Source organism: Rhinolophus ferrumequinum, chromosome 25, assembly GCF_004115265.2.
Source record: "Rhinolophus ferrumequinum isolate MPI-CBG mRhiFer1 chromosome 25, mRhiFer1_v1.p, whole genome shotgun sequence".
Taxonomy (NCBI): domain Eukaryota; kingdom Metazoa; phylum Chordata; class Mammalia; order Chiroptera; family Rhinolophidae; genus Rhinolophus; species Rhinolophus ferrumequinum.
In genome coordinates this window covers 12,495,106-12,518,851 of record NC_046308.1, presented here as the reverse complement: position 1 = coordinate 12,518,851, position 23,746 = coordinate 12,495,106, and the positions used below count along the sequence as shown (strand labels likewise).

Sequence of the window (23,746 nt, the reverse complement as noted above, 5' to 3'; positions counted from 1 at the left end):
ACTCTCGGAGCGGACCACGTTGCAGCCCAGACTCTGACCCACAAACTTGCCCGGGGAATTCAATTTTGTGAGTTCAAGTGCAGCGCTTCACTCTCCTCTCCTCCAGTTTTTGTCGTGTATATTCTTGAAGGACATTTTTTTTAAAAGGTTTGTGGCTCCTGCTGTTTTTCTCAGGGCATCTCTGGAGACAGATGCACACGCTATCTCCATAGCAACTTTCTGTGATAAAAACAAATGCTCTTACTTCTCAGAGCTATGCACACCTTGGTGAAAAAACAAGAAAATGGTGAAACTCTTCATGAGGGGCAATTATAATCATGATATCCTGGAGAAGATGCATTTGAAAACTCAGTGTTTAGTAAAGAGTGTTTAATAAACAGACTCAGGATGAACTCTTGGCTCTGTCATTACCCAGCTGTGTGACCTCAACGTAAGTTGCTCAACCTCTCTGAGCCCCAACTTCCTCCGCTCCCATCTGGGGATAAGAATAGTGTCCCATGGGGTTATTAAGAGGACAGCCTAGCTTTTTTTTCTTTTTTCTTTTTCTTTTTCTCCTTCTCCTTCTCCTTCTCCTTCTCCTTCTCCTTCTCCTTCTTCTTCTTCTTCTTCTTTTTTTTTTTAGCACAGAACTTGACCCTTTGCAATTATGTTAAAAAGTGCTTCTAAAAATTATATACCCACAACAATGCTCAGCATTTGAACATTCTCAGGGGGAGTTTGCATATTGTTTCCTGGGGTTCTTTACTAATGTTGGGAGGCAGCCTCCCCATTTTGTGGGTAAGGGGTGAGGGTCAGCAAACACTCTAGTTGTGTGCTTTCTCGTTACCCTGGTGTGGCTCATTATCATCTCTGCCGTTATTATTATTATGGTGCTTGTTTGTTGAGTGCATGAATTTGGGAGATTTTAGATAAAGGATAGTTTTGGGTGCAAAGAATAGATAGACCTTCTGATATTCTCTTAATAAACACATGTTCTGGTTTGTAGAAAACCCTGTCTGTTGAAATCACTTACTTCTTAGTTCCTGCCTGAGTTAGGAGGGAGGGAGGGAGAGAAAGAGAGAGAGAAATGACTGTTATTGATTAAAAATATAGAATGAGGTGAGTCCATTTCCTTTTGGTGACATCCTATTAAGCAGCCCCTCAGCTTCCTACCGCTCTCCTTCTCCATGAAGTGGTGTCCAGCCAAATGTCATTTTTCCTATAATCCCCAGATAACCATTTTAATTAAAATTTATGAAAACCATCCAACAGCATATGGTTCTGACTTCCCTTCATACAGAGAACCAACTGGGAAAGCAAAATCCCATCAGAGAAAAGACTGGCAAAATCGCCTCTAACACAAGTTGGGGCTGGTAACTAGGCGGTGTCGTCATGTGCTTGCTGTCTGTTACCTTTGGCGCTGTGATGAAGTGCTCCCACCTCTGTCCCATGGACTTGTCCTTATTGATTTTTTTTATCGTGCTCTTGCTTCCACCTGGGTCCCTGAGTGAGAAACAGCTTAATGAGTTTTCCGTTGCCAGACTCTCGGTTTATTACAAGTTCTTTTAAGAAATGCAATAAATAGACGATGGATGGTGGCTGGTCTCTGTTATAATTTTTTTCCCTTCCCGTGTTTGTGAAGAAATGGGAGGCACAGTCCTCCATTGCAGGGTCTATCGAGTGAATATGGAGGTTAGGAGAGACCACTGCTAACTGGGTAGAGGCTGAGGGAGGTGGGATATATTTGTACTCATATGCGTTCTGCATCTATTTGCATTTTGGACTCAGATCCTCTCATAGGTTCCAGGGCAGGTCTGCGGTTGCTCTTGGGGGTGAATTGAAAACCACGTTCATTTCTGAATCTGTGCCTGCTCTGGTGCCTAAGTGTCCCACCATCAGGGACACTTCTAAGTAGCACACAGAATTATTGGGTGCGGTTGGGTGGAGCTTGTGGGGGTGCATTCCACAATGAAAATCACTGGTTGGGAGTTTATTGAGCAAAAGTTCTATATGAAGTTACATGCAAGATGCTTCTGTGCGTTCTCACTGAACCGTGTCAACAAAAACCTTGTGATACAGTCATTCTCATCCCTTTTTACAGATGAGAAGACAAGCTCAGGGTGGGGGCTTAAGTCACTCTTACCGTGATGCATATTTACAATGAATTGAATGACCCTCACTTGCATGGGGCCCTCCAAGGCTCTGTCCCTAACTTTTTATAATTTTTTATATTGTAATTTTGTATTCTGTTTCTTAAAGCGCCAGCCTCCCCCGAGTTAAGTAAGCTTCAGATCCCACAAAACCTGGATCCTCCTATTATGGGTAGGGAACTTTCTGGGTATGAGACTGAAACCCCAGCAGGCTCTGTTGGTGACATGCCCTTATCTGGAACCCATGGGACCAGATATGTGACCAAATTCCGTATGTTAATATAGTCCCTCCAATGGGGTTGAAGGCAGCATCCTGTAATCAAACACGTTAATATTTCTGCAAGGATATGTATGAATATTCATAGTAGGGGGGATAAATAAAGACTCTAACTAGCTTCAAGTCAAGTTTTGCCACCAAATCAGTTTGGTTCATAGGAGCTTTTGCTGCCAAATGAGTTATGGAAAAACTGAGTTTTCAGAGCCTTTTGGATTTTGGATTTGTGTTATGGGGCGGTGGATGTCTGTTGATAAGCAAGAAGGAAGACTCAAGGTGTGCTCTCTCAACTACGTCTACCTGTAGATCGATTGATTGATCAGTCTATTGATCTCTTTTCTTCCTGGCATCCATTTATCCATCCATCCATCCATCCATCCATCCATCCATCCATCCATCCATCCAATTTCTTTATCCCCTTTTACTCTGCAGAAAGGACTTTTTAGATGGTTGGCATCCTTTAAATCATTTGGCTGCCTGTCACCTAGCGTAGAGCAACGACTTGAGGGAATGAGATGGCCAGACCAGTTTGATGGAGGAAGGCACTGACAGAGGTCTAGAGATTTCTGGGGCTGCCAAGTGCCACTGGTCCAGGGAGATGCCCGGATGTAGGAGGCAAAAGGTGATCAAGCTCCATCTTATTTAAAACCGGCTTCACATGGCACGGGGATGTGAGGAGCAGAATCACAGGCCTTTACCAGCCCAAATGTGCTGTGCATCCGTCCCTGCAGAACCTTTCTGAGCACCTACTGGCTCACATTGCAAGAAATGCACCCACACGCCAAGGTGGAAGTAGGGCTGGGGAGGGCGGGGTGCGAATGTGCCTCCAAGCTTCTTGTAGGGCTTTATGTTTGATTACACAATAAAAAGCCCTTTGAATAATTAACAGTGAAGCTCATTTAACGTTGGTTCTGCCTGCCTCTCCCCCGAGTAATCAAATTAGGGAATATTTAAAATCCAGCCAGAGGAAGGAGCAGCAATACTTCTGTCCTATAAACAGTACTTAAACTAGTGGCACTTTTGAAGTCTGATTTAAGGCTCACCAACTGGAAGCTGTAGCATTTCCGCTTTAGAATGTTCCTTTCAAGACCACAGGGCTTTTTTTTTTTTCTTTTTCCCTTTGCTAAGGCAGCCCCTGCTGTGCCTCCAGCCTTCTGCTTGAAGTTCAAAAGCAACCCTCTTCCCCTTTTAAAATTAAATCTGGTCCCAGCCAAGCTTTCAAAATCTTAAATATTCAGGCTGGATCGGGAAGACAGAGGTTTTCCGATCACACCGACTTCCAAGATGACCTGAAATCTCTTGCAGCTTCAGGCAGTGGGCTAAATGAGCTAAACATGCAACAAGCCTCCCCGAGATCTTAAAAAGCCGGGTGCCCTTGCTCTTGCAAAGCCATTGCTACAGAAAGGGCCTGGTTAGACAGAATCAGTCTCTCTGATGTTTCATTTTCAGTAGCAAATAAACCAAAAGGGAAGATCAATAGGAGGAGGAAAAGAAATAAACCACAGGAGCTTTATGGTCCACCGTGGGCTGACTCCACACCTGTGGGAGAAGGGCAAAGCAAGTTGGGGCTCCTTTCCATGACTCGGGCCAATGGCCATTAGAGCTGCTCACCAAATAGGCCCAGGTCTCCGGGCTCTTTGAAGCACTGTGACTTGCTTTGTTTTTTTTTAAAAAAGCATGACTGAAAGTGACACGTGGGTGGGCCAGTCCTCGAGGCAGGGATGGCGGAAGCTTGTGTTGAGATGCAGCTCCTACCAGCCTGGGTCCTTGTGTAATTCTAATGAGCAGAGGCCCAGTGTTGATGGCAAGTCCGGAGAACAGGAAATGAACTTGTATGGCGTCAAGCCACCGAGAGCTGGGGGTGGTTCATCACAGCGCCTTAACCTAGTACAACCGAATTGATGCTTCTGTTTTACCGTCTGGGACCCCAGGCCAGTCGCTCTGAGCGTCAGGACCTGGCCAGTGGAGTCTCTTGATGGTGAAGAGGGGATTTAAGAATTGGGCCTCCTGGCCGTTTGAGCCCTCCGCCAGCCCTGCTGCTTCCTAGGTGTGTGCTTGTGTAGGGTCTTGAGCCCCTCTGGGCCTCCGTGTCCTCACCTGTAAGATGGGGGCAGGATAACATTAGCTGTGTCCATGAAGGTAAAATGAGATGAGCCTGTGAAGAAGTTGGCGGGGTGCCTTGTACGGAGAACTGAATACAGTTCGGCTGTTAACAGCAACATGTGTTTTTCAACAGATCTTCGTGTGGCTTGGAGGAGGGGCTGGTGGTGGGAACGAGACCCAGGCAGAGCGTGTGGAAGAAGTGGCTAATTTCTGGGCCACAATTTCCACCTGCTGAAGCTTTCTCGGGGATCCTACCGGCCATAAACCAAGGGAAGAGAGTGTTGAGCACTGTGACATCTCTTTTAACTCTCTCCACCAAGCACATGTCGTTCCTCGTGGTCGCTTGAAGCTGTCAATTCACAGTGGCCATCAGAGTAATTGTTCTCAAATACTTCCCTCTTTCTGAACCTGCATGTAGGGTGAAACACCTGCTTCTCAGAGAGGAAAACCTGTTGTCTCATTTCGGAGGCGTTCATACATCCACGACCGAGAAGGAGAATGGTGGGAACTGCTGAAGTTACACCAGGGAGGAGATAGATAGAGATCAGAGCTCTTGGGTTCTCCCACCCAGGACGCCCTGTCCTGCCCCCCGGCTGACAGGTGCACGCCATACTCCTGCCAAGTTCCCTTGCTGCTGTAGAGATGCCACGTCAGAAGAGGGGAGAAGAAATGTGACTAAACCAGTGCAGAAAGGAGGGGGGAGCGAATTCAGAGATTGCATTCGATTGTCACCTCTGAGTCTTTCCCTGATGACCCAATTCAAAAATTGTCCCCCCTCTCTGTCACTATCTCATCACCCTGTCAATTTCTTGATGACACTTAGTGCTATCTCAAAGTGTCTGCTTATTACATATTTATTATCTGTTACCTCCCCTAGAATAGAATCCAGAGAGCAGGGATGTTGTCTGTTTTCTTCCCAGTGGTGCCTGAAAGGAGCAGGTTTGATGAAAAGGAGACTTTCCAGAGTTGGAGAGGGGTGGGGTGCATAACAAAGGAAAGCAACTTAAATATAATAATTGCTGTTATGTGTGTTCTTCAGAACATTGCTAATTTTTTTTTTCTACTAGAGCAACAACCTGGCAAACACTTAAAGATCTTAGGGGAATTGGCAGAACAGGTTGATAAACTCTGCAGTCATTAAAAAAGGTTTTGACATGGAGAGCTGTCCCCCACATATTAACGAAAATTGAGTTGCAAAGCAGTAAGTGTAGAATGGCCTTTTTCTCACTGTTTCTTTTCAAAGACAATGATGTATTTATAGATCATATTATCTTGGTACGTTGGAGTCTCTTTTGTATCTGGGTGCCCAGGCAAATCTTACTTTGTGATGAGTTGTTCTTTTTTTATTTTTGACACTAGATTGTTCCCTAAATTAATTGAAGACTATTGAACTTTAGCGAGAAACAGAGAAAACAATCATTTAGTAGTTAAACACACATGCTTTGCAGCCTGGTCTACTTGAGCTCAAATTCCAACTTCGCTTTCATTTAACTATGCAATTTTGAGCAACTTACTTCAATTCTTTGTGCCTCAGTTTCCTCCTCTGTCGGTTAGAATGAGTCTCAAGTGGGGTAATATACCCAGAGCAGTGCTTGACACAGAAAGCACTCAAATGCCAGCTGTTTTCATTATAACACAGTAGTTGGATTTAGGTGCCTGTGTCATGTTTGAAATGTCAAAGTGTGGTTGCCTTGTAGCCATCTATGTTTTTCTAAAGGAGGGGTGGGTTCTTTGTGCCGGGGCAGCCCAGCCCTTGAGTGTCTGGACTCTCTTAATGAAAATCGGGATTATACCCAGCTGGGCTCCCCAGTTAAGTCCAGCGGTATCTCTGTGGGACAGCCCTATGTGTAGCTCCAGGGGAGACCACATGACTGACTGACTTTGGAGACTCAAGCCGAATAACTCCGCCCCCTACCCCCTTTAGGTGGCCTGGAAGGTCCATCAGTAACTTTTATTCCCCTTGTTGGCCAGGGTCTGCCCCATTCTTGCCCAGTGGGACTAGGGAAGATGGCAGCGGGGGTGGAAGATAGTAGGATGGGAAAAGGTGACGCTAAGGCTTGCGATGCTTGTTTACACTTGGTCTCGTCTGCTTCTCTGTAAAGGTCCGGTCATTCCTAGTCAGTCCTTGGGAAGCTCATCTCTAATAAGAGTAATACACGTCACAATCCCTTATCCAAAGTTCAAAGGATCTTGACAACCAAAAAACTTTTTAATAACTTATTTGGCAGCAAAACAGGACCTGAACTGGTGGGAGGCTATCGATACCCTTTATTTACGTTTATTAATATACTTAGTGTAAATATTCATTTTTTCCCCCTGTGGAAATAGTGTTTGATGACAGGATGCTCCCCCAGCCCCCTCTGAGAATGTGATGTTCTGCATGGTAAATGCCCCATATTTCTTTTCTAAAATGACAAATAAAGAAAACAAAGTCAGATTCCTGAGACACAGCTGATCCCAAAGGTTTGGATAAAGACTTGGGGGTCTTTATAGATAAAGCAAGTCTTCCGTGGCCTAATCAGAGGCTTGCATTTCTCACTCTGAGTCATAAGTACGTTCATTAGAGAAGACCCAGTTTCCGCTCTGTGGTAGACCCATCATCTTGTCAATTGAAATAAACTCTCTGATAGCAGAAGAATTAATGAGGATGCTGGGGAATGATCATGTGTTTGAATTGCCACATGATGAAATTGGGAAGGCCTTCTTCTGCTGCTTTTATTGTTTTATTATTATTATTATTTGTTTTGCAAATAAAGCGGAAACTCAGATGTAACTCATGAGGATACCTTAAAAGCTGTCATCTGTCCATTCACCCAACCAGCTAGCCAGCCATCTAATTATGGGATCTTCCCGCAACTCGCAAAGATCGTCTATTGTTTGCAACACACTAGCTGCCAGGGAGTAAATTTTGCTGCCTGCAAAAAGCCCACGTTGAGGTATTGAACCACCCCACTTTCTTACTCTACGATCCATAAGGGGGCAGAATTGGATCGACAGCCATCATTGGACCTGATAGAAATGAAGCCTCTGGGACCTCTGTGTCCCAGAGGACAGGTGTTTTCTTCTGGAAAATGCATGGTGGGTGTCAGTGCCCAGGGTTTATGTGTTGAAGGCTTTAATAATAGGAGATGCTGGCTGGTAGATGGTGGAAACTTAGAAAATCACAGTTAGGACAATTGAAAATTTGGTATTTCCCTCTTGGGGTCATTGCCTGGATTGCTTATCTTTACAAGATTTTGGTTGACCTTACGTAGCCTTTTTCCTACCTGTGTGTTTGTCTATTCATCCAGTGAACATGGATCTTACCTGTTGGTAAAATTCTGCTCAGAAGTTCATTTCTTTCCTAGCCAAAGTCTCAATGGCATTGGTAATCATAGAGCTAACTGCTCTTTAAAATAGGGATTTTAATCTTGAATAGCTGTTATTTAGTGAACACTTATTGTGTTCTCAGATATTGGGCTGAATATTCTACGTACTTGATCTTGCGTAATCCTTACAGCTCTTTTCAGGAAGGAACCCATTTGATAGATGGAGAAACAGAGGCCCAGAGAAGTTAAGTGACTTGCCCAAGGTCACATAGCTGTTAAATGGCAGGGCCTGGACTCATCCAGGACCATCTGATGCTAGAGCCCTTGGCCTTCATCACTCAATCCTTCTGGGCTTTAAAAATTTCATTTGAAGATTTGGGGAAATTCACATTATGGCAAAAGGGAGACACATCATAAATAGGGATTAAGTATTAAAGAGAAGAAAGCTATCCTTCTCCTTTCTTGCTAGCTAAAAAGATGCTTTCTGGCACTTTCTAGGGAGCTGAAATCCCCTCACCCCAATCTCCCACCCTCAGATTCATAAAATTATTTTTAATCAATCCCAAATAGCGGTGTGCTGGAGTTGGCTCATACTGACTCACAAAAACTGAACTTGTGCATCTCTTCCCAACTGCAAGTTCAGTGACATGTTGGTAAGCCTGAAATCAGCCACGGCAGGACTATTTCCACCATGGAAATTGGCACGGCTACAAATGATGGCTTTTCCCTCTTGGAGATCTGGTTATTAAACATTTACCAACAAACGAGTACATTGACCCCAAACTAAAATCAGCATCAGGAGCAAATGGCTCACTAGGAAAATAAACAAACCCCAACAAATGCTCTGACTTCCTGTGGGAATCTTTCTTGGGCTGTAGGTTTCTTTCAGGTCTGGCTGAAGTTCTGGTTCCGGTTCTGCCCTGGCCAATCACAGTAGAACCTCCACTACTCTCAGTGTGACCACTGTATCTTTTATACTGCAGGTGACAATGTGTGGTCACATTTCTAAAACCAACCAAAGGCAATAAAGACGGTTCTTTTTATCTTCTCAGTCCGAATTCTACATTATGTTCTTGCCTCCGTCGGAGAGAATGGGTGCCCAAATGTCAGAGGCAAAAATGTTGCCGCTGGTAGCTTGTTTGGGGAGATGAAATGCTATTAGACGTCCACTGGCTGAAGGGCCTTTTTCTTAGAATCTAAGCAGTCAACTGTGAAAAAAATTAGATGTTGCTTTGACCTGGAAATTCCATTTCTCAGAATCATTTTCAACTGGGCACAAAATGTATGCACAGGGATGCTTTGTACAGTACTATATGAAATGCAAAAATTTGAGACCCACCAATAGGGAAATGGTTACCTAAATTATGGCCCATCTATGCCACCGAATTCTCTACAAGTATTCTATTAAAGGAACGTGGAAACTGTTGAAAAAATTTGAAAACTTTGTACATACCATCATGGAAAGATGTCCATAAGACATTGTAAAACGGGGAGGTGGGAGGAGGGAAATTACACAGAGAAGAACATGTGGAATAGGATCCCATTTCTGTAAAACTAATTGTATATCTCTCTATATATTCATAAGGGGAAGGCCTTGGAAAGATCTGGAGGAGGGACACACCTCAGACCTTCAAAAGGAGTTTCCTCTAAGGAGGAGAATGAATGGGGGGGGCAGGGAGGATAAAAGCTTTCATCCTTGATACACTTCTGAAGATCTGAAAAAATCTCAGGAGGAATAAATTGTATTCATTTATCACTTCAGCAGTTTTGTTTTAAAGAAAACATTGTGGGAAATGTTTTCAGGCTGTGGTTCTCAAACAAATTCTGCGAGCCACGAAAATATTGTGGAAATGACGAAGGTGCCTTGGTGACGGTGGGAGGGGTCTCGGGTCTCCCAGACCCCCTAGCCTCCTGTTTCATGTAGAAGCTCCATTTGGAAAAAATTTGTTTTACATTATTGGGGCTTCCATTTTTCTTTAAAGGATTTCTACTGCTTAAAAAAATTAATGAAAGCTTATAAACCCCTGTACCAAAGGAAGCAAGAATTTTAAATTTGTCCCAGCCCAAAACGTGGAATCAATTGGAGTTGCTGGTCTACCTATAGACGGCATGGTTTGTATTTCTGGTCGCATTTGAGGTTCATTGACCCGGGCTCTGGTGCAAGAGACAAGTAAGGTGTGAGAAGGATGGGGATTTGGGCGATGGGTGATAAATGTCCTCAGGGGGAAGGCGTGGATTAAAATTCAGGATTTTGGAAGAGAAAGAAGACCAAATCCACCTGCCAGACAAGACTGTGAGAGGGCACCTATATCAGCTTATCGGGGTGGGCGTGGGCGTTCCCATTGAAGGCGGAACTATTTTATGTAACTCAGCCTGGGATTTTCACAGAGCAAATCCAATTCCTCAAGTCAGAGGCCTGGACCTTTTTTGGCTCCGTCCTTGCAGACAACAGGACTCTCCTTAAAGAACCAATGCCGTTCCCTGCCTGCCTGTCCCTTGTTCTGCCTTGCGTGTGCAGGGCACTTCCTGCAGCAGTGGCCTCAAGGCTTCTCCCCACTGGTGGGGACGCAGCGAACACTTTTCTTGGCCTAGACAACATATCCTGTAGCTTCTGCCTGAACGAAACCAGCTTCTCCAGGGACCAGAACACTGAGTACTCCCTTGGGTCCAAGTGGAGATTACACGGTGGAAAGTTCGCGAACTTCATTGCCCGACTTCGTGTCTATAATTCAGAACTCCTTGAGAGGAAGGAGAAAAATAAGAACAAAGGGAAAGGGAAGAGTAACAGAGAAGGAAGAGGAGGAAAAAGAAGAGGAGCAAATACAAAATAGTGGTGGGGAGACATGGTCCAAGAAGAAAGGCGGAGAGAAAGCTAGCTGAGCATCCAGCGGCATGCTGGCTAGTTTCTGTGGTGTCAGTACTCCCACCATGGCTGATTGATGTCAAGCTTCCAGTATGATGTCACCGAATGTGGAGTTAGGAAAAGGTGCTGGGAGGAGATGTCCACAGTGGCTCCCACAACTCTGTGCTGCGGGGCTTTGGATCCCACAAAGCACGTAGGAAAACTCCTAGAGCAACCCACCCACCCAAAGCAGCAAATGGAGGGGAAGAACCAATAGGCGTTTCCTCCCCCACTGCCAAGTCTGTTGCTAGTTATGGCAGGTCGAGGGGCTGAGACCTACTTTGGATTCCAGCAGGTGATCAAGGGCTTCATGGTGTGGTGGGTGTGGTCGATCGTCAGGGCCTCGAGAAGCCAGTGGAGGGCACAGAGCTGACGGAAGAGGGGTTCCCTGCAAAGACAGAGAGAGGGAGCACCATGGGATCTTGTCAGAATAACCCTCTTCACAGTGATGGCGCCAGAGAGAGGAGTTGTGCTGGCTTCCAGTTAGAGAGCTGTGGTTATGCTCCCGGCACGTGTGTTTCCCATGCGTCAGTTCATTAAACCTTTGCAGTGGGCCTGCGAGGTGTTCATTCGCCCCATTTTACAGATGGGGAATCTGAGGCTCAGAGGAGTTAAGGAACTTGTGCCAGGTCACTGGGCTAGTAGGTGGCAGAACCCTGATTTGACATAAGATGACCCTATGCCAATTACTGGGGGTTTGTGTGTGCAAGATGGGAGAGACGATGGAGGGGGTCCCACAACTGCAGGTCGTGATTCGGACAAATGAGAGGATTGAAGAAAATTAATACCCTGCAGATTTCCATTTGTTCATATGACAGAAGCACAATAAATACACCGAGTGTTGAAGAAGTCTGCAAACACAGGGCAACCAGTATATTTATTATACTTCTCTCCCCACCCCCATATTAACAGTTGGACTTATTGCTTTACATGGATAAATCCTTTGCCCACAAATGTAGCTGCGTAGTGAAGAAAAACACACTGAACTTATTATTTGAAAATGTAATTAAGACTCACTTTAAAAATATGTCTAACCTTTATTTTCTGATTTTGGGGTGCATCTTGTATTACAATGAGCCAGGCATTGACTAGGGCACTTTACACATGTTATTTAATTATTCCAACAGCCTGCTGGGGTATGAGTCATTATGCATATTTTCGAGAAGAGGAGACTGAGGCTCAGAGAGGTGCAGTCAGTGTGCTCGGGGTCATACAGCTTGTTGGTGACAAAGATGGGTTATGAATATCTCATGAATGCTCCCAACAGCCTTATAAGAAGGGTACTATGACTGTGTCCTCTTTGCAGACAAGAGACTTGAGGCTCAGAGAGGTAAAGTGAGTGGCCAGAGGTTACTCTTGGATTTGACCCTGAGGATATAATGAGGATTTGGACCCAGGTCTGTTTAACCGCAGAGGCTGTGCTTTCATGGGCCTGAGCTCTGCTTGTTCGGGGTACTGATGAAGCCAACACAGTGGTCACCCTGACAGTGAGGTCAGCAGAGGGTTAACCTGCAGTCCGAGTGTTTTTCCTGGAAACAAGGTGGAGTCCTCACCCACCCACACCCTCCCCAAGCCATTTCTCCCCCTGCGCTAACGGAATGATGCCTCCATTAGGAACCTGTGTAATTGCTCTTCTCTGAAACTGCGTCCTGTCTTGATCGATACTCCCCAGGGCTCCCAGGCCTGAGCTCAGAGGGACAGGAAGGAATCTATCCACTCTGCTTCCAGGAAGGCCCCACCTTGGAAAGTGGAGCCCAAGCCCTGGGGCTCAACTGTGGAGCTGACCCCTGGGTATCCCGGAAATCCCTTGAGAGGTGTCCCTTTTACTCAGCTTGAAGGGGAACGGCCCCTACGCACCCCACACCCCCTCCCCAGGTACTGGGGTCGCCATGTCCACCAGGTTTTAGGAATACCAGAGTCAGGAGCTCTCTTTTTTCTTCTCTGGAGCCCTTCTTTCCACTTTTCCTCTCTTCTACAAATTATTGACTATTTCCTCACTTCTAATGTAAAGGACCTATAAGCCTACATCCATTCCGGGTTTTGTCTCTTTCTCCCCTGTAATACCACCCTGGTCCCTATAGGTAACCACATTTTCGTAGCTCTGGGTGCTGGGCCATGTGCTGTCTTTCGACAAGAGCAGCCGCTTGCTGTGCCATGTGCCTGGCCCTGTGCCAGACACCGCACGTCACTCTCACCATCACCCCGGGAAGGTGTGCAAGGCCTGGAGAGATGCCCCCTCTGCTGTTCCCAGTTTAGAGCCCCTGCAGCCTGGCTGCACACAGTCAGGGCGAGCACCCAGCGGCCACTCTGTTGAAACTGCCATCCCAACCAGAACACGAGTAGGCGTAAGCATCCCCGAGAAGAAAACGATGTTTTCATTGTTCGCTAAGAGAAATTGGAGAACTGCATGCAAAGGCATTCCAGGCGCTCCATGCTGTCTGCCAGGGGCAAACCTGGACACACATGGCAGATGCTGCTCTCGCTGCACAGTCGCTCACCAAAGCCTGTGAGGGACCGGTCAGCCACCTCAGAGAGGAAAGGAGTGGCTGTTTCTCATTCTTAGACACCATTTCGTTTTCCCCTGTAAAGATGAAGGTCCAATCTCCCTTAACGTGGCTGGATTGATCCCGCTGCAGTCAATTCGGAATCTTCAGCTGGTTTGGGGATCAATGGCATTGTGATTGAACGGACTGACCAGCTGTGATCCACATCGGCTGAGGTGAGGACTGAGAATTTGAGAACTGACCAGGCAGGCCCTGCCCTGAAGCGTTTTGGGAGACTGATTACAAAATGCCCTGCTGCTCCACCCTTCCACCCCTGCGTCCACACACTTTGCAGGGTGACTTTGCATCTCCCCCATCAAGAGATGGACTCTTCGCCCCCATTCCCTGTATCTGGGCTGGACGGATGTCTTGCGTTGGCCAGTAGAAGGTGGTGGAAGGGTCATTGTGTCCATTCCGAGCCTAAGCCTCAAGAGACTGGGTGCTTAGGCTCTTGTTCTTGGAAGCTTCATGACCTCCATGTGAACAAGCCCAGGCTGGGATGATGAGACACACGTGGCTCAGCCACTCCTGTTACCATCGCCAACAACCTGTGAATGAGGCCGTCCTCGATGGGCCAACCTCCCGCTCGCCCATCGCCGGGTGCGTGCGCACACACACACACACGCCCAGCCAGGATCCACCAAGCGGGCTTGGGCCAGTAGAACCACCCAGCTGACCTGTACACCTGTGAGCAATTACAAATGGTTGCTGTCTTAAGCCACCCCGTGTTGCGGTGGTCTGGAACACAGCAGTAGGTCACAGATACAGTCATCAAATGCAGCCGAGCCTTTTAACAGCCAAGGAGAGGAGAGGTCAGCCCTCGGTCTAGCCCAGGAGTTGGCAAATTATAGCCAGTGGGCCAACTGCCTGTGTTTGCAAATAAAACTTCTTTGGAACACAGCTACATCCACTCGTTGTAGCTTTCATGCTGCAATAGCAAGCTTAAGTAGTTGCAAGAGAGACCTGTCTGGTGTGCAAAGGCTAAAATATTTACTGTCTGTCCATTTAAGAAAAAGGTTGCTGATCCCTGGTCTGGGGCATAAAATAATAATAATAATAATAATAATAATAATAATAATAATAATAGTAGCCTACCTAATAAACCTGGTACAGAGACCTGACTTAGGAGATCAGGGTTCCTATTGTGAGAATTTGGGCAACTTCTGTCCCTTCTCTGGGCTTCAGTTTCCCCATCTGGCATTGAAAGAAGATGATCAAAAAACTCTCCAGTCACTTCCACAGTTGATTCAAGCCTCAGTCTGCTCAGACCAAACGAATTGAGGGTGGGGCCCATGAATATACATTTTCCCAGGCTTGGCACCACCCCCAGTCCCAGGTGATTGGGATGCCAGTGAAAGCCTACAAACCATTTGGTTTCAGAAGGCTCATCTGTGGCAGAGACAGGCAGAAGGGTAAGGGTTTCCAGGGGACACTGTGAGAAATGCAAGAACTATTTTTGCAAGATGTTTTAAGAATGTCAATCTTCAGCTGCCAGTTGGAATGTCCCTGAACAAAGAAGTCCATCAAGAAACCGATCATAAAATCCATCAAAGGGAGGTGGGAGGAAACCGGGGAGTGGGGCATCAAAAGCTGGAGTATTAGGGAAGGGTAGGGGTGTGTCCAAGTACATGGTGATATGACAGTGATGGTGATGATGGTGGTGATGATGGTGATGGTGGTGGTGGTGATGGTGATGGTGATGGTGGTGATGGTGGTGGTGGTGGTGATGGTGGTGATGGTGATGGTGGTGATGGTGGTGGTGGTGGTGGTGATGGTGATGGTGGTGATGGTGGTGGTGATGGTGGCATCTTCCACCCACAAACTAAGTGATCTTTATTAATGATCTTACTTTGTATACCATCTTGCCCTCTGATTTTACTTTTGCATTATTTTACTCTTCAAGTACACGTATCAGGAGCTCCTCAAAGGTAAGGCGCTGGGACACACTTTCTGTGTAGTGTGTGGTGGTGAGAGCTCAGGCTCTGAAGTCAGACAGACTTGGCTTAAAGCTGCAGTGCAGCGTTATGCTGAGCTCTGTGACCTTGGGCAGCAAGTACGCTTCCCTGAGCTTCTGCTTTCTCCTCTGCAGAGAGGGGCCAACAGTACATTACCCAAGAGGTCTGAATGAGATAACGCCCACAGAGCATTCAGTAGCACGCTGTAGGGACCTAATAACTATTTGACAAATGAGTGGACAGAGAAATCTCAAATCCTTCGCACCGTGTTCATTGCCCTAAAGCCGTAGTTCTCAACAGGGAGGGGGAGGAGGCAGGGGTGTGTGTGTGGGTACGATTTTGCCCCTAGGGGACATTTTGTCAATGTCTGGAGATACTTTGGTTGTCACACTGGGGGGTGGGGTGCTACTGGCATCTAGTGGGTAGAGGCCACGGAGGCTGCCAAACACCCCACAATACACAGGACAGTCCTACACAACAAAGAATTTCTCGTCCCCAAACATCAATCATGCTGAGGTTGACAAACCCTGCCCTAAAGTCAGAAGCTTCCATCTCTGTGTCTGAAATATTCCCATTGGAAAGTGCCAACCAGCAAAAAAGAAAAAGCTGGGCTTGAAGTTCTTTGGCGCAGACACAAGGGGAACAAGATGTCAAGGTGTTAGAAAGCGCGAGTGTTCTTGGGAGGGTTGATCAGCCCGGTACACCTGCAATGAGGACTTTATGCCTCAGGTCAGAAGACGGCAGGGCTTCTCTGGGAAACAGCTCCTTGAGCCTTGGGGAAAACGAGTCCCCTGAGCCCTGGCTGAGGTGTTGTCACACACGCTTGGCGAGGGCTGGAGACAGATTTTATCAGGCTTTGCAAACTATTTGACATTACAGCGTCTGGCTTGGGAAGAATGGAATGACTCAGTCCCAGCTGATTTGCCACTTAGCTCTAAACCACCCGTCTGCTTTCTGTTATCAAATAGTGTTGTCTGCTCCGGGCTCCGCGTCTCTTTCTAGAGGACAAAGGAACAGCTCCTCAGCTCCTGATGAGCTCGCTGGTTGAGTCATTTCGCCTTGGCTTTTCTTCAGAAGCTAGCAAGGCGGCTGAGCCAGGGGTGAGCGCTACTTACACGTGAGCCTCGGGGAGCGAGGGCGAAATGATGCAGCTGTGTATGGGGGTGAACGGGCGAAATGTGGCTCCATGCCCCGCCTTCTTACTCTTCTCGTCATCGTCCGTGCTGAAGGAAAAGCAGAGAGAAGCAGAGTGAACAAGGGGCGGCAGTTTTCAGCACCTTCTCTTGCCAGGGGTTACTTGGCAGATATGGCTGGACACCACCCACGTGCCAGGCAGTAATGATGACCCGAGAGATGAGGGTTCTGAATGCAGCCAGTGAACAGAGCATTTAAACACCCCTGTGCTCGTGGAGCACATATTGTGGTGGAAGAGCAAAGAGAACGAACAGGATAGGTAGGTAAATGGTGTGGATACTAAGATACTAGACTAGGGGTCGGATACATTTTCTTAAAGGTCTAGGTAAATAGTTATGGCTTTGTGGGACAAAGCAGCCATGGATGGTATGTAAACAACACGTAATGGCAGTGTCCCAATACAACTTTATTCACAAAATCAGCCCGGGGGCTGGATTTGGCCAGCGTGGCCACCCCTCCCCGTACTAACTAGTGATAAATGCTACGGGGAGACAAAAAAGCAGAGCAGGGGGTTCAGAAGGGCTGGGAGTGCTGGGAGTTGCAATTTTAAGCAGGATGATTGGGAAGGTGTCCCTGAGAAGGTGGCATATGACAAAAATCTGCAGACTGTAAAAGAGTGAGCCATTCAGATATCTGGGGGCAGAGCCTTTTGGACAGAGGGACAACACGTGCAAATGTCCTGAGGTGGGAATGTGCTATAGAGACAGCGAGGAGGCCAGGTGGCTGGGGTGGAGTGAGCAATAGAGAGAGAAGGGAGAGGGGGGCAGAGAGAGACCAGGGGCCTGGGGGACCATTGCAAAGACTTTGGTCTTTTCTCTGAATGACAGTAAAGGACTTTGAGCCGGCACGATCTGCCTTGCATCTGCAAAGGATCCCTTTGGCTGCTGTTTTGAGAATGACCTACTGTGGGGGCAGAGAAGACAAGTGGGGGCACACAGTAGGAATGGACGTTCCTCCTAGAAATGTAAGGAGAACCCTGGGGTCACAGAGTGAACTGAAAAATAGGACCCGAATCGAGGCCCCTGATTTCCACGTCCGTGGGCTCTTGATTCAACCCTGGAGCTGAGGAAGCCACAAGCAGAAAGATATACCTCGGTGTGCCCGGTTTTACTGGCTCAACTGTTTCCCCCGGTGGTTTAGAATATGTAGAAATTAACCCAGCTTTGACACTCCTTCTTCTCTGGCTTTATGTCTTCTCTCAACCACAATAATAAGACAAATTCTACCTGTTGTTTTTTTTCACCTTTTCAGCTGAATTTGCAGCTGAAAAACGAGGTCACTGAGCGCAGTGGGAAGGACTGCTTGCAGGCAGAAATCTTTTGGGACATGCTTGATTTTCTTTTGCGCCTGCATCGTTTGTCAGACTTAAAACTTTTGCCTGAAAGAACTGATCCTATGGTCTTAGATCCAGAGGGGAGAAAAATAATCCCTTTTGCTTTTATAATGCACAAGATCAAACACCTTGTTTAAAAAAGTACTTCAGGATGAACACTTACACTTTTGATGCTTCTGTGATTGGAATTAGAGAAGCATAGCTCTTAGATGTGTGAGATGCTTTTCAGCCTGCCTGGAAATTCAGATTTTTAGCCATAAATCTGAGGATTTTCGGTCATTGAGACCCAGAGAGAGCACATTCTCTTTACTGTATAATAATAGCTCACAATTAGGTATCAGGCTCTGTGCTAAGCGTTATTTCATGTAACCCTCACAACAAACTTGGGAGTTTGGCGCCATTCGTGTGGGTGAAGACAAGGAGGTTCAGAGAGGTGCAGAGACTTGCCCGAAGTGGAACAGTCTTATAGGTGAAGTCAGAACGTGAACCCCGTCCTGCGTTCATCACCACTGCTCTCACTGGTACAGACAGTCTGTCAATGCTGTTTTATAACCCCTGGCTCGCCACCTGCCTGCGTGTCATGGCTGCGTTGCAGTAATGGCCTTCAGTTACGTTTTAATAACCAGCCCTGTACAGCTCCTAGAACTCACCAGACAGGGCATACCCAGACTGAAGTCTACAAGAGGAGACATCTCGTGCATACTTAAACTTATTAAACTTTAAATAAACCACGTCTCGCACACCGAAACACGGATCGGAGGGAGAATTGTGTCTTGTGACCATGGATTAAAAACCCCATCCAGACGAGGGACACGTTACAACCGAACTAGTTAAGTAGCCACAAGAGGATCTTGAACAGAGGCCGCCCCCTCCCCCAGCGCCTCTTCATTTGCTCATTCGTCTGAGCACAGCTCCTGCGAAAAAGAGCCACGAGTTCATTCCTTCTCTTTATCCCAGGGAAAGGCTGCCAGCTGGCTAGTGTCACTAAGAGTAGCGGACTCTACGAGCATCTTCCGACTCAGGGAAGGTAGAATTTGCCCTGAGCTCCTGGGACCGTCACGGAGAGCCCCCTGCCCCCGCTCATGGAGATGCCGTCTTTGTATCACATGCCCCGTCAGGGGCCCATGAGGACACGTCAGTGGTGGCCCATTGAGTGGCTGGATGGAGGTGGCTTAAGTCATGACTTGAGCTTTTTTTTCCTGCCCTGAAAATAATGTTTGTGACTTGGCAAGGGACAAACACCGTCACACCCTCCTCCTTCAGCCCTGGGCTTCCTAACCGGAAATGCCGGCTGCAGGAATTTCTGGTGGGCTGACATGGATATGTGTAATCACACCTCTTTTTTTGCCAACCAGGGACCTCCCATTGAGTGGTAAAGATCCTGCTCAAAAGTTACAGCTCTGGGGATTCTCCCCAGATTCCCTTTCCACCCCCTAAACTTGAGGGGATGGGCATTGTGAAATAATAGAAAAAATACATACTGGTCTCTGCCTCCGGTTTCTGGCACAAAGCTCCCAAGACCTTGTAATTTCCTAAGTGATAATATCTCCAGGAGCATCTTTTGTGCTGATATTTGGTCTTAGATTTTAGGCAGACAGTTCCTAAATCCCTTGGAGTTTCCTGGGTGACCAGAGGGTCTTTTGTGCTAATGAGGCAACTCTGGGTGGGCTCCTGGTTGGCTTCAGGATGGGGGCTCGTCACCAGAAAGACCCAGGCTAGGATTAGAAGCTTGGAACTTTCATGAGAGATCACGCCTACCTGATGCCGCCCCCATAAAAATCCCCAAAGTATGTGGTTTGGAGAGCTTCTGGGTAGGTGAATACATCCACGTAATGGGAGGGTGGGGCACCCCAACTCCATGGGGACAGAAGCTTGGGACCTTTGCAGACCTCTGTGTATGTACCTCTTCGTCTGGCTGTTCGCCAGTGTCCTTTAAGATACAATGAACTGGTAAATGTAAATCAGTGTTTCCCTGAGTCCTGTGAGCCATTCTAGAAAATTATGAAACCCAAGGAGAGGGTCACGGGAACCCTGATTTATGGCCGGTCGGTCAGTCAGAAGTACAGGTGACAGTCTGGGATTTGTGATGGGCATCTGAGGTGGGACGTTCTTGTGGGACTGAGCCCTTAACCTGTGGCATCTGACGCTGTCTCCAGTTTGATCGTGTCAGATTGAATGGGGTGGCAGGATCCCCAGCTGGTGTTGCAGGGAATTGCTTGGTGTGTGGGGGGTAAAAACCCTTATACCTGGTGTCAGAAGTGCTGTGAATGTGTTTGTGGTCTGAGAGTAAAGGAGAAAAATATGGCAGGAGTGGTCTTTCTTTACTGTTTGAAAGGGTTTTAAAGGGTGCAATTCAATGGTATTTGAAAAGATGGTTGTACAACCATTACCTCAATCTGGTTTCAAACTATTTTCATCACCCCCAAAGGACACTCCATACCCATTAGGCACTCACGCCCCGCTTCCCCACCCTTCTCCCTTAGCCCCTGGTAACCACCAACCTGCTTTCTGTAGGGGATGAATTTCAAAAACATTATGGTAAGTGAAAGAAGCCAGACACAAAAAGGTCCCATATTCTGTAATTCTACTCATAGGATCAGTAGAATTTTGTTTTCACAAATACGTACTCCTATTCATATTTCTTGAAGTTAACGTTGTGAAGAATAGAGTTTGGGAAATGGTGCAGTCGACAGGGGGTATCTGCTGTGGGTTCCATTTCCTCCTTAGCCAGCAACTGGGCAATTTGGGTTCCTGAAGATAGCCCTAGTACAATGGCTGTCAACACTGCCTTCACCCTGGAATCATCTAGGGGGGCTTTAATAAATATTGCGTCCCCAGTGACACCCCCATAGAGTCTGGTGTAATTGGTCTGCAGTGCATTCTGAGTGCTGGGGTTTTAAAAACTACCCAGGGGATTCTAACGTGTAGCCAGGGCTGAGACCGCCGCTCTAATCGGACAGTGGCTGCAGTGGCACCATTTCTACCGTGTAGTTCCCCTCTACCTCCCTCCGCACCTCCTTCCTATCCCTGATTTGTGCCTCACCTAGTCTGCACGAGCTCAGGATCTCAGGATTTTGTCCATGCTGCAGGGTGCAGTCCATGGAATTCGGTGTCGTTCCGTTTGGGACTCAGGGATGACGCTTTCTAATTTATGACCGGAGTCATCTCTACGCCTCAATCCTAATCTCTAAAATGGGGTTAGTAGTATTCCCTATCTCATAGGAGTGTTTTGAAATTTGGACAAAAAGATGTGCATAAAGCACATAGTAGACACTCATAATTATTGTGCTGATTATTATTATTATTGCTACTGCTATATGCGTGGATGTTTCGAAATGGATCAACTTGGTGATGATCCTTTCCCAATGAGAGGAAAGACTTTTATTAAAAAAAAAAAGGGGGGCGGGGCCACTTTAGTCAATAAACCAACAAACACTTTTTGTCTCCCTGCTTTGGGTGAAGGCCTGGAATATTGATGTGGATTAAAGCGAACGAGCATAAAACATGTTATGGGAACCCAGAGTCCAAATGGGTTCTTGAGGTGGTTGGGCTGAAATCCAGGAGAGGGCAGCATTTAAGCTGGGCTTTTAATGATAAGTGGAACTTTAGTTGGAAGGGTATGTAGGGAAGAGCATTTAAGGTCCAAGGAACAGCAGAGGGAAAGGCTTAGAGATAGGGATGAGCCTGGGAGGGAGAGAGAAAGGGAAAGAGGCATATTTGGGGACCAGCAGGATGTCCTGTGTAGTTCTTGGCATCGGATATGAGGACAGACATATGTGGTAGAAGATATTCCACTGTCTACCAGAAGGTGAGGCTGGCAAGATAGGCTGGACCAGACGACAAGTCGTTGTTTGACACCTGAGACGAGGCTTCCTCTCTGAGAGAATTGCCATCCCTCAGCCCTACCGGGCAGCGTTCATTCTCCATGGTTCTTCCTAAGACCACTAGAGCCACAGCTACTGTGTCTACTTACGCCAAAAGAATATCCCCGTATTGGATTTCTGAGATCTTTCTGGCAGGTTGGAATTTATGTCTTTCTTCCTCCTCCAGTTTCTGAAGTTGTTGTTGTCTCTTTTTCAATACACTCTCCTCCCTCAGTATGGTGAAATATCCGCGGCCTATCTTCACGGACTTTATCAAAAAACTAGAGAGAGATAGAGGGAGGGAGGGAAGAAGGAAGGGAAGGAGAGAGAGAGAGAGTTGACCATTAAGACACTGTCTTATTGTCTTGGGACTGCTAATTGCTGAAGGGCATCTCTCATGCCTGCAGGGCAGAAGCCTTTCCACCTTTAGAATTCCAGAATCAGGTAGACCTGAGCTTGAATTCTGGATCCAGCTTTTACCAAAGACCTTGAACAAATTATTTCACCTCTCCAGGTTTCTGTTCCTTCATCACTCCATCACTGAACAAGTACTTATTGAGTGCCTACTATGTGCCAGGCACTCTGCTAGGTGCTGGGAAATGAGCGTAGCACTTTGCACCCCACAGGATCAGACACCTTCATGCAGGGAAGGGGTCAGCGAGGTGCCAGGCCCCGAAGAGGGGCTCATCCATGATCGACAGAGCGGGTGCTGTGTGGCCTGGGCTCCCAGCCAACGCTGCTTCCTCTTAGATTCACCTGAATGCTCTGTCTTTCGTTCAGGCTTCCAAATCCACTCATCATTAGAGAGTCCTGATGTTGCGAGACAACCTCATACTGTGTTTCTCCGAAAATAAGACCTAGCCGGACCATCAGCTCTAATGCGTCTTCTGGAGCAAAAATTAATATAAGACCTGGTATTATATTATATTATTTTATATTATATTATAAAGACCCAGTCTAAAAGTAAAATAAGACCGGATCTTATATTAATTTTTGCTCCAAAAGACGCTGATTGTCCGGCTAGGTCTTCTTTTCTGGGAAACACGGTAGAAAGAAAACCGTTACTACGCGTCCCCCGCCCCCTAATTTCACAAATGAGGATTTTCTTGATGCAGCATAAACAAAGGAAATGCAGAGCTCACCTGGGAGCTGGGGCTGGTGGGACAGCTGCGGGTTTTCATTGCTGTGTTACTGCACAGAGACCCTTGACTCCAAATTTGGTCCAGAGGTCGAGACTGACACCACATGGGCCCCGAAAGGGTAGGAAGTGACTTGTCACTCACATCATGAGGCTTTCTGGGCAGCACGGGCTGAAATCAGCTTGAGGGGTGACTAGCTTAGGGTTTGACGGTGCGTGGGGAGCAGAGCGGGGCGAGGGTTCCCTGTTGCAGCGCGGTTTGCGCTCCCCGCCAGCACCAAGAGGAGCACCTGGGCTTTTTTATCAGCTTGTCCAGATGTTGGGGAGGACTGGAAAGGGGGGGCTGGAAAGCTGTCCACAGTCACATGTCAAAAATGGAGCCAGACTCTTTTTTATTGCGTTAATTCCCACCCAATTTCCGATTTGTGTGTTTGCCTTGAATCGTGGTATTGTTATCAAATATTCACCAGCAATCGATTGACTACCTGTTATGTGCCAGGCACTGTTCTAGGTGTTGAGATCCAGCAACCAACAAAACAGCCACAAAAGTGTTGCCCTTGCAAAACTTGTATTCCACAGGGGTGGAGACAGACACAAAACAAAGAAGTAAACTGGAGACGACGGGCTATGTGCTGTGGAGGAACATAAAACCGGGCCGTGGGGAGGGCGGCTGCCAGCAGTGGGGAGTGTTAGTTCCTTTAAATAGATGGCCAGCCATGAAGGTGGCATCTGGGGGGAGATGCGAGGAAGGGAGGGAGTGGATCACGCAGGGGTCTGGGGGAAGAGTGTTCCACGTCGAGGGGAACAGCAGGAGCAAGGGCCCCGGGCAAGTACAATGTTAAATGAAGGAAAGTTTAGTTTTCATTGAATAAAATGTTATGTGATATCACATAGTACATTTTGTGCTACTAAAATGTTGTAGTTGCCTGCTTTAGATATTGGGGTTCTATTTAAGGCTTTTGTTTGACAGAAAGGTTCTACTCTAAAACACAAGGGAAGGAAAG

The 23,746-nt window shown here is 47.0% G+C and overlaps 1 protein-coding gene across 3 annotated transcripts in view; it reads right to left on the bottom strand.

The window, feature by feature from the left end:
* CCDC60 (coiled-coil domain containing 60) overlaps positions 1-23,746 on the bottom strand; it is a 128,332-nt gene that overhangs the window by 19,117 nt on the left and 85,469 nt on the right. For all 3 annotated transcript variants that reach the window (XM_033097133.1, XM_033097136.1, XM_033097135.1), the window contains exons 3-6: positions 21,715-21,885; positions 16,330-16,437; positions 10,997-11,104; positions 1,392-1,482 (exon numbers count right to left, since the gene is read on the bottom strand). In XM_033097133.1, the coding sequence (XP_032953024.1) occupies positions 1,392-1,482; positions 10,997-11,104; positions 16,330-16,437; positions 21,715-21,885 (478 nt within the window). The remainder of the gene's footprint in view (positions 1-1,391; positions 1,483-10,996; positions 11,105-16,329; positions 16,438-21,714; positions 21,886-23,746) is intronic.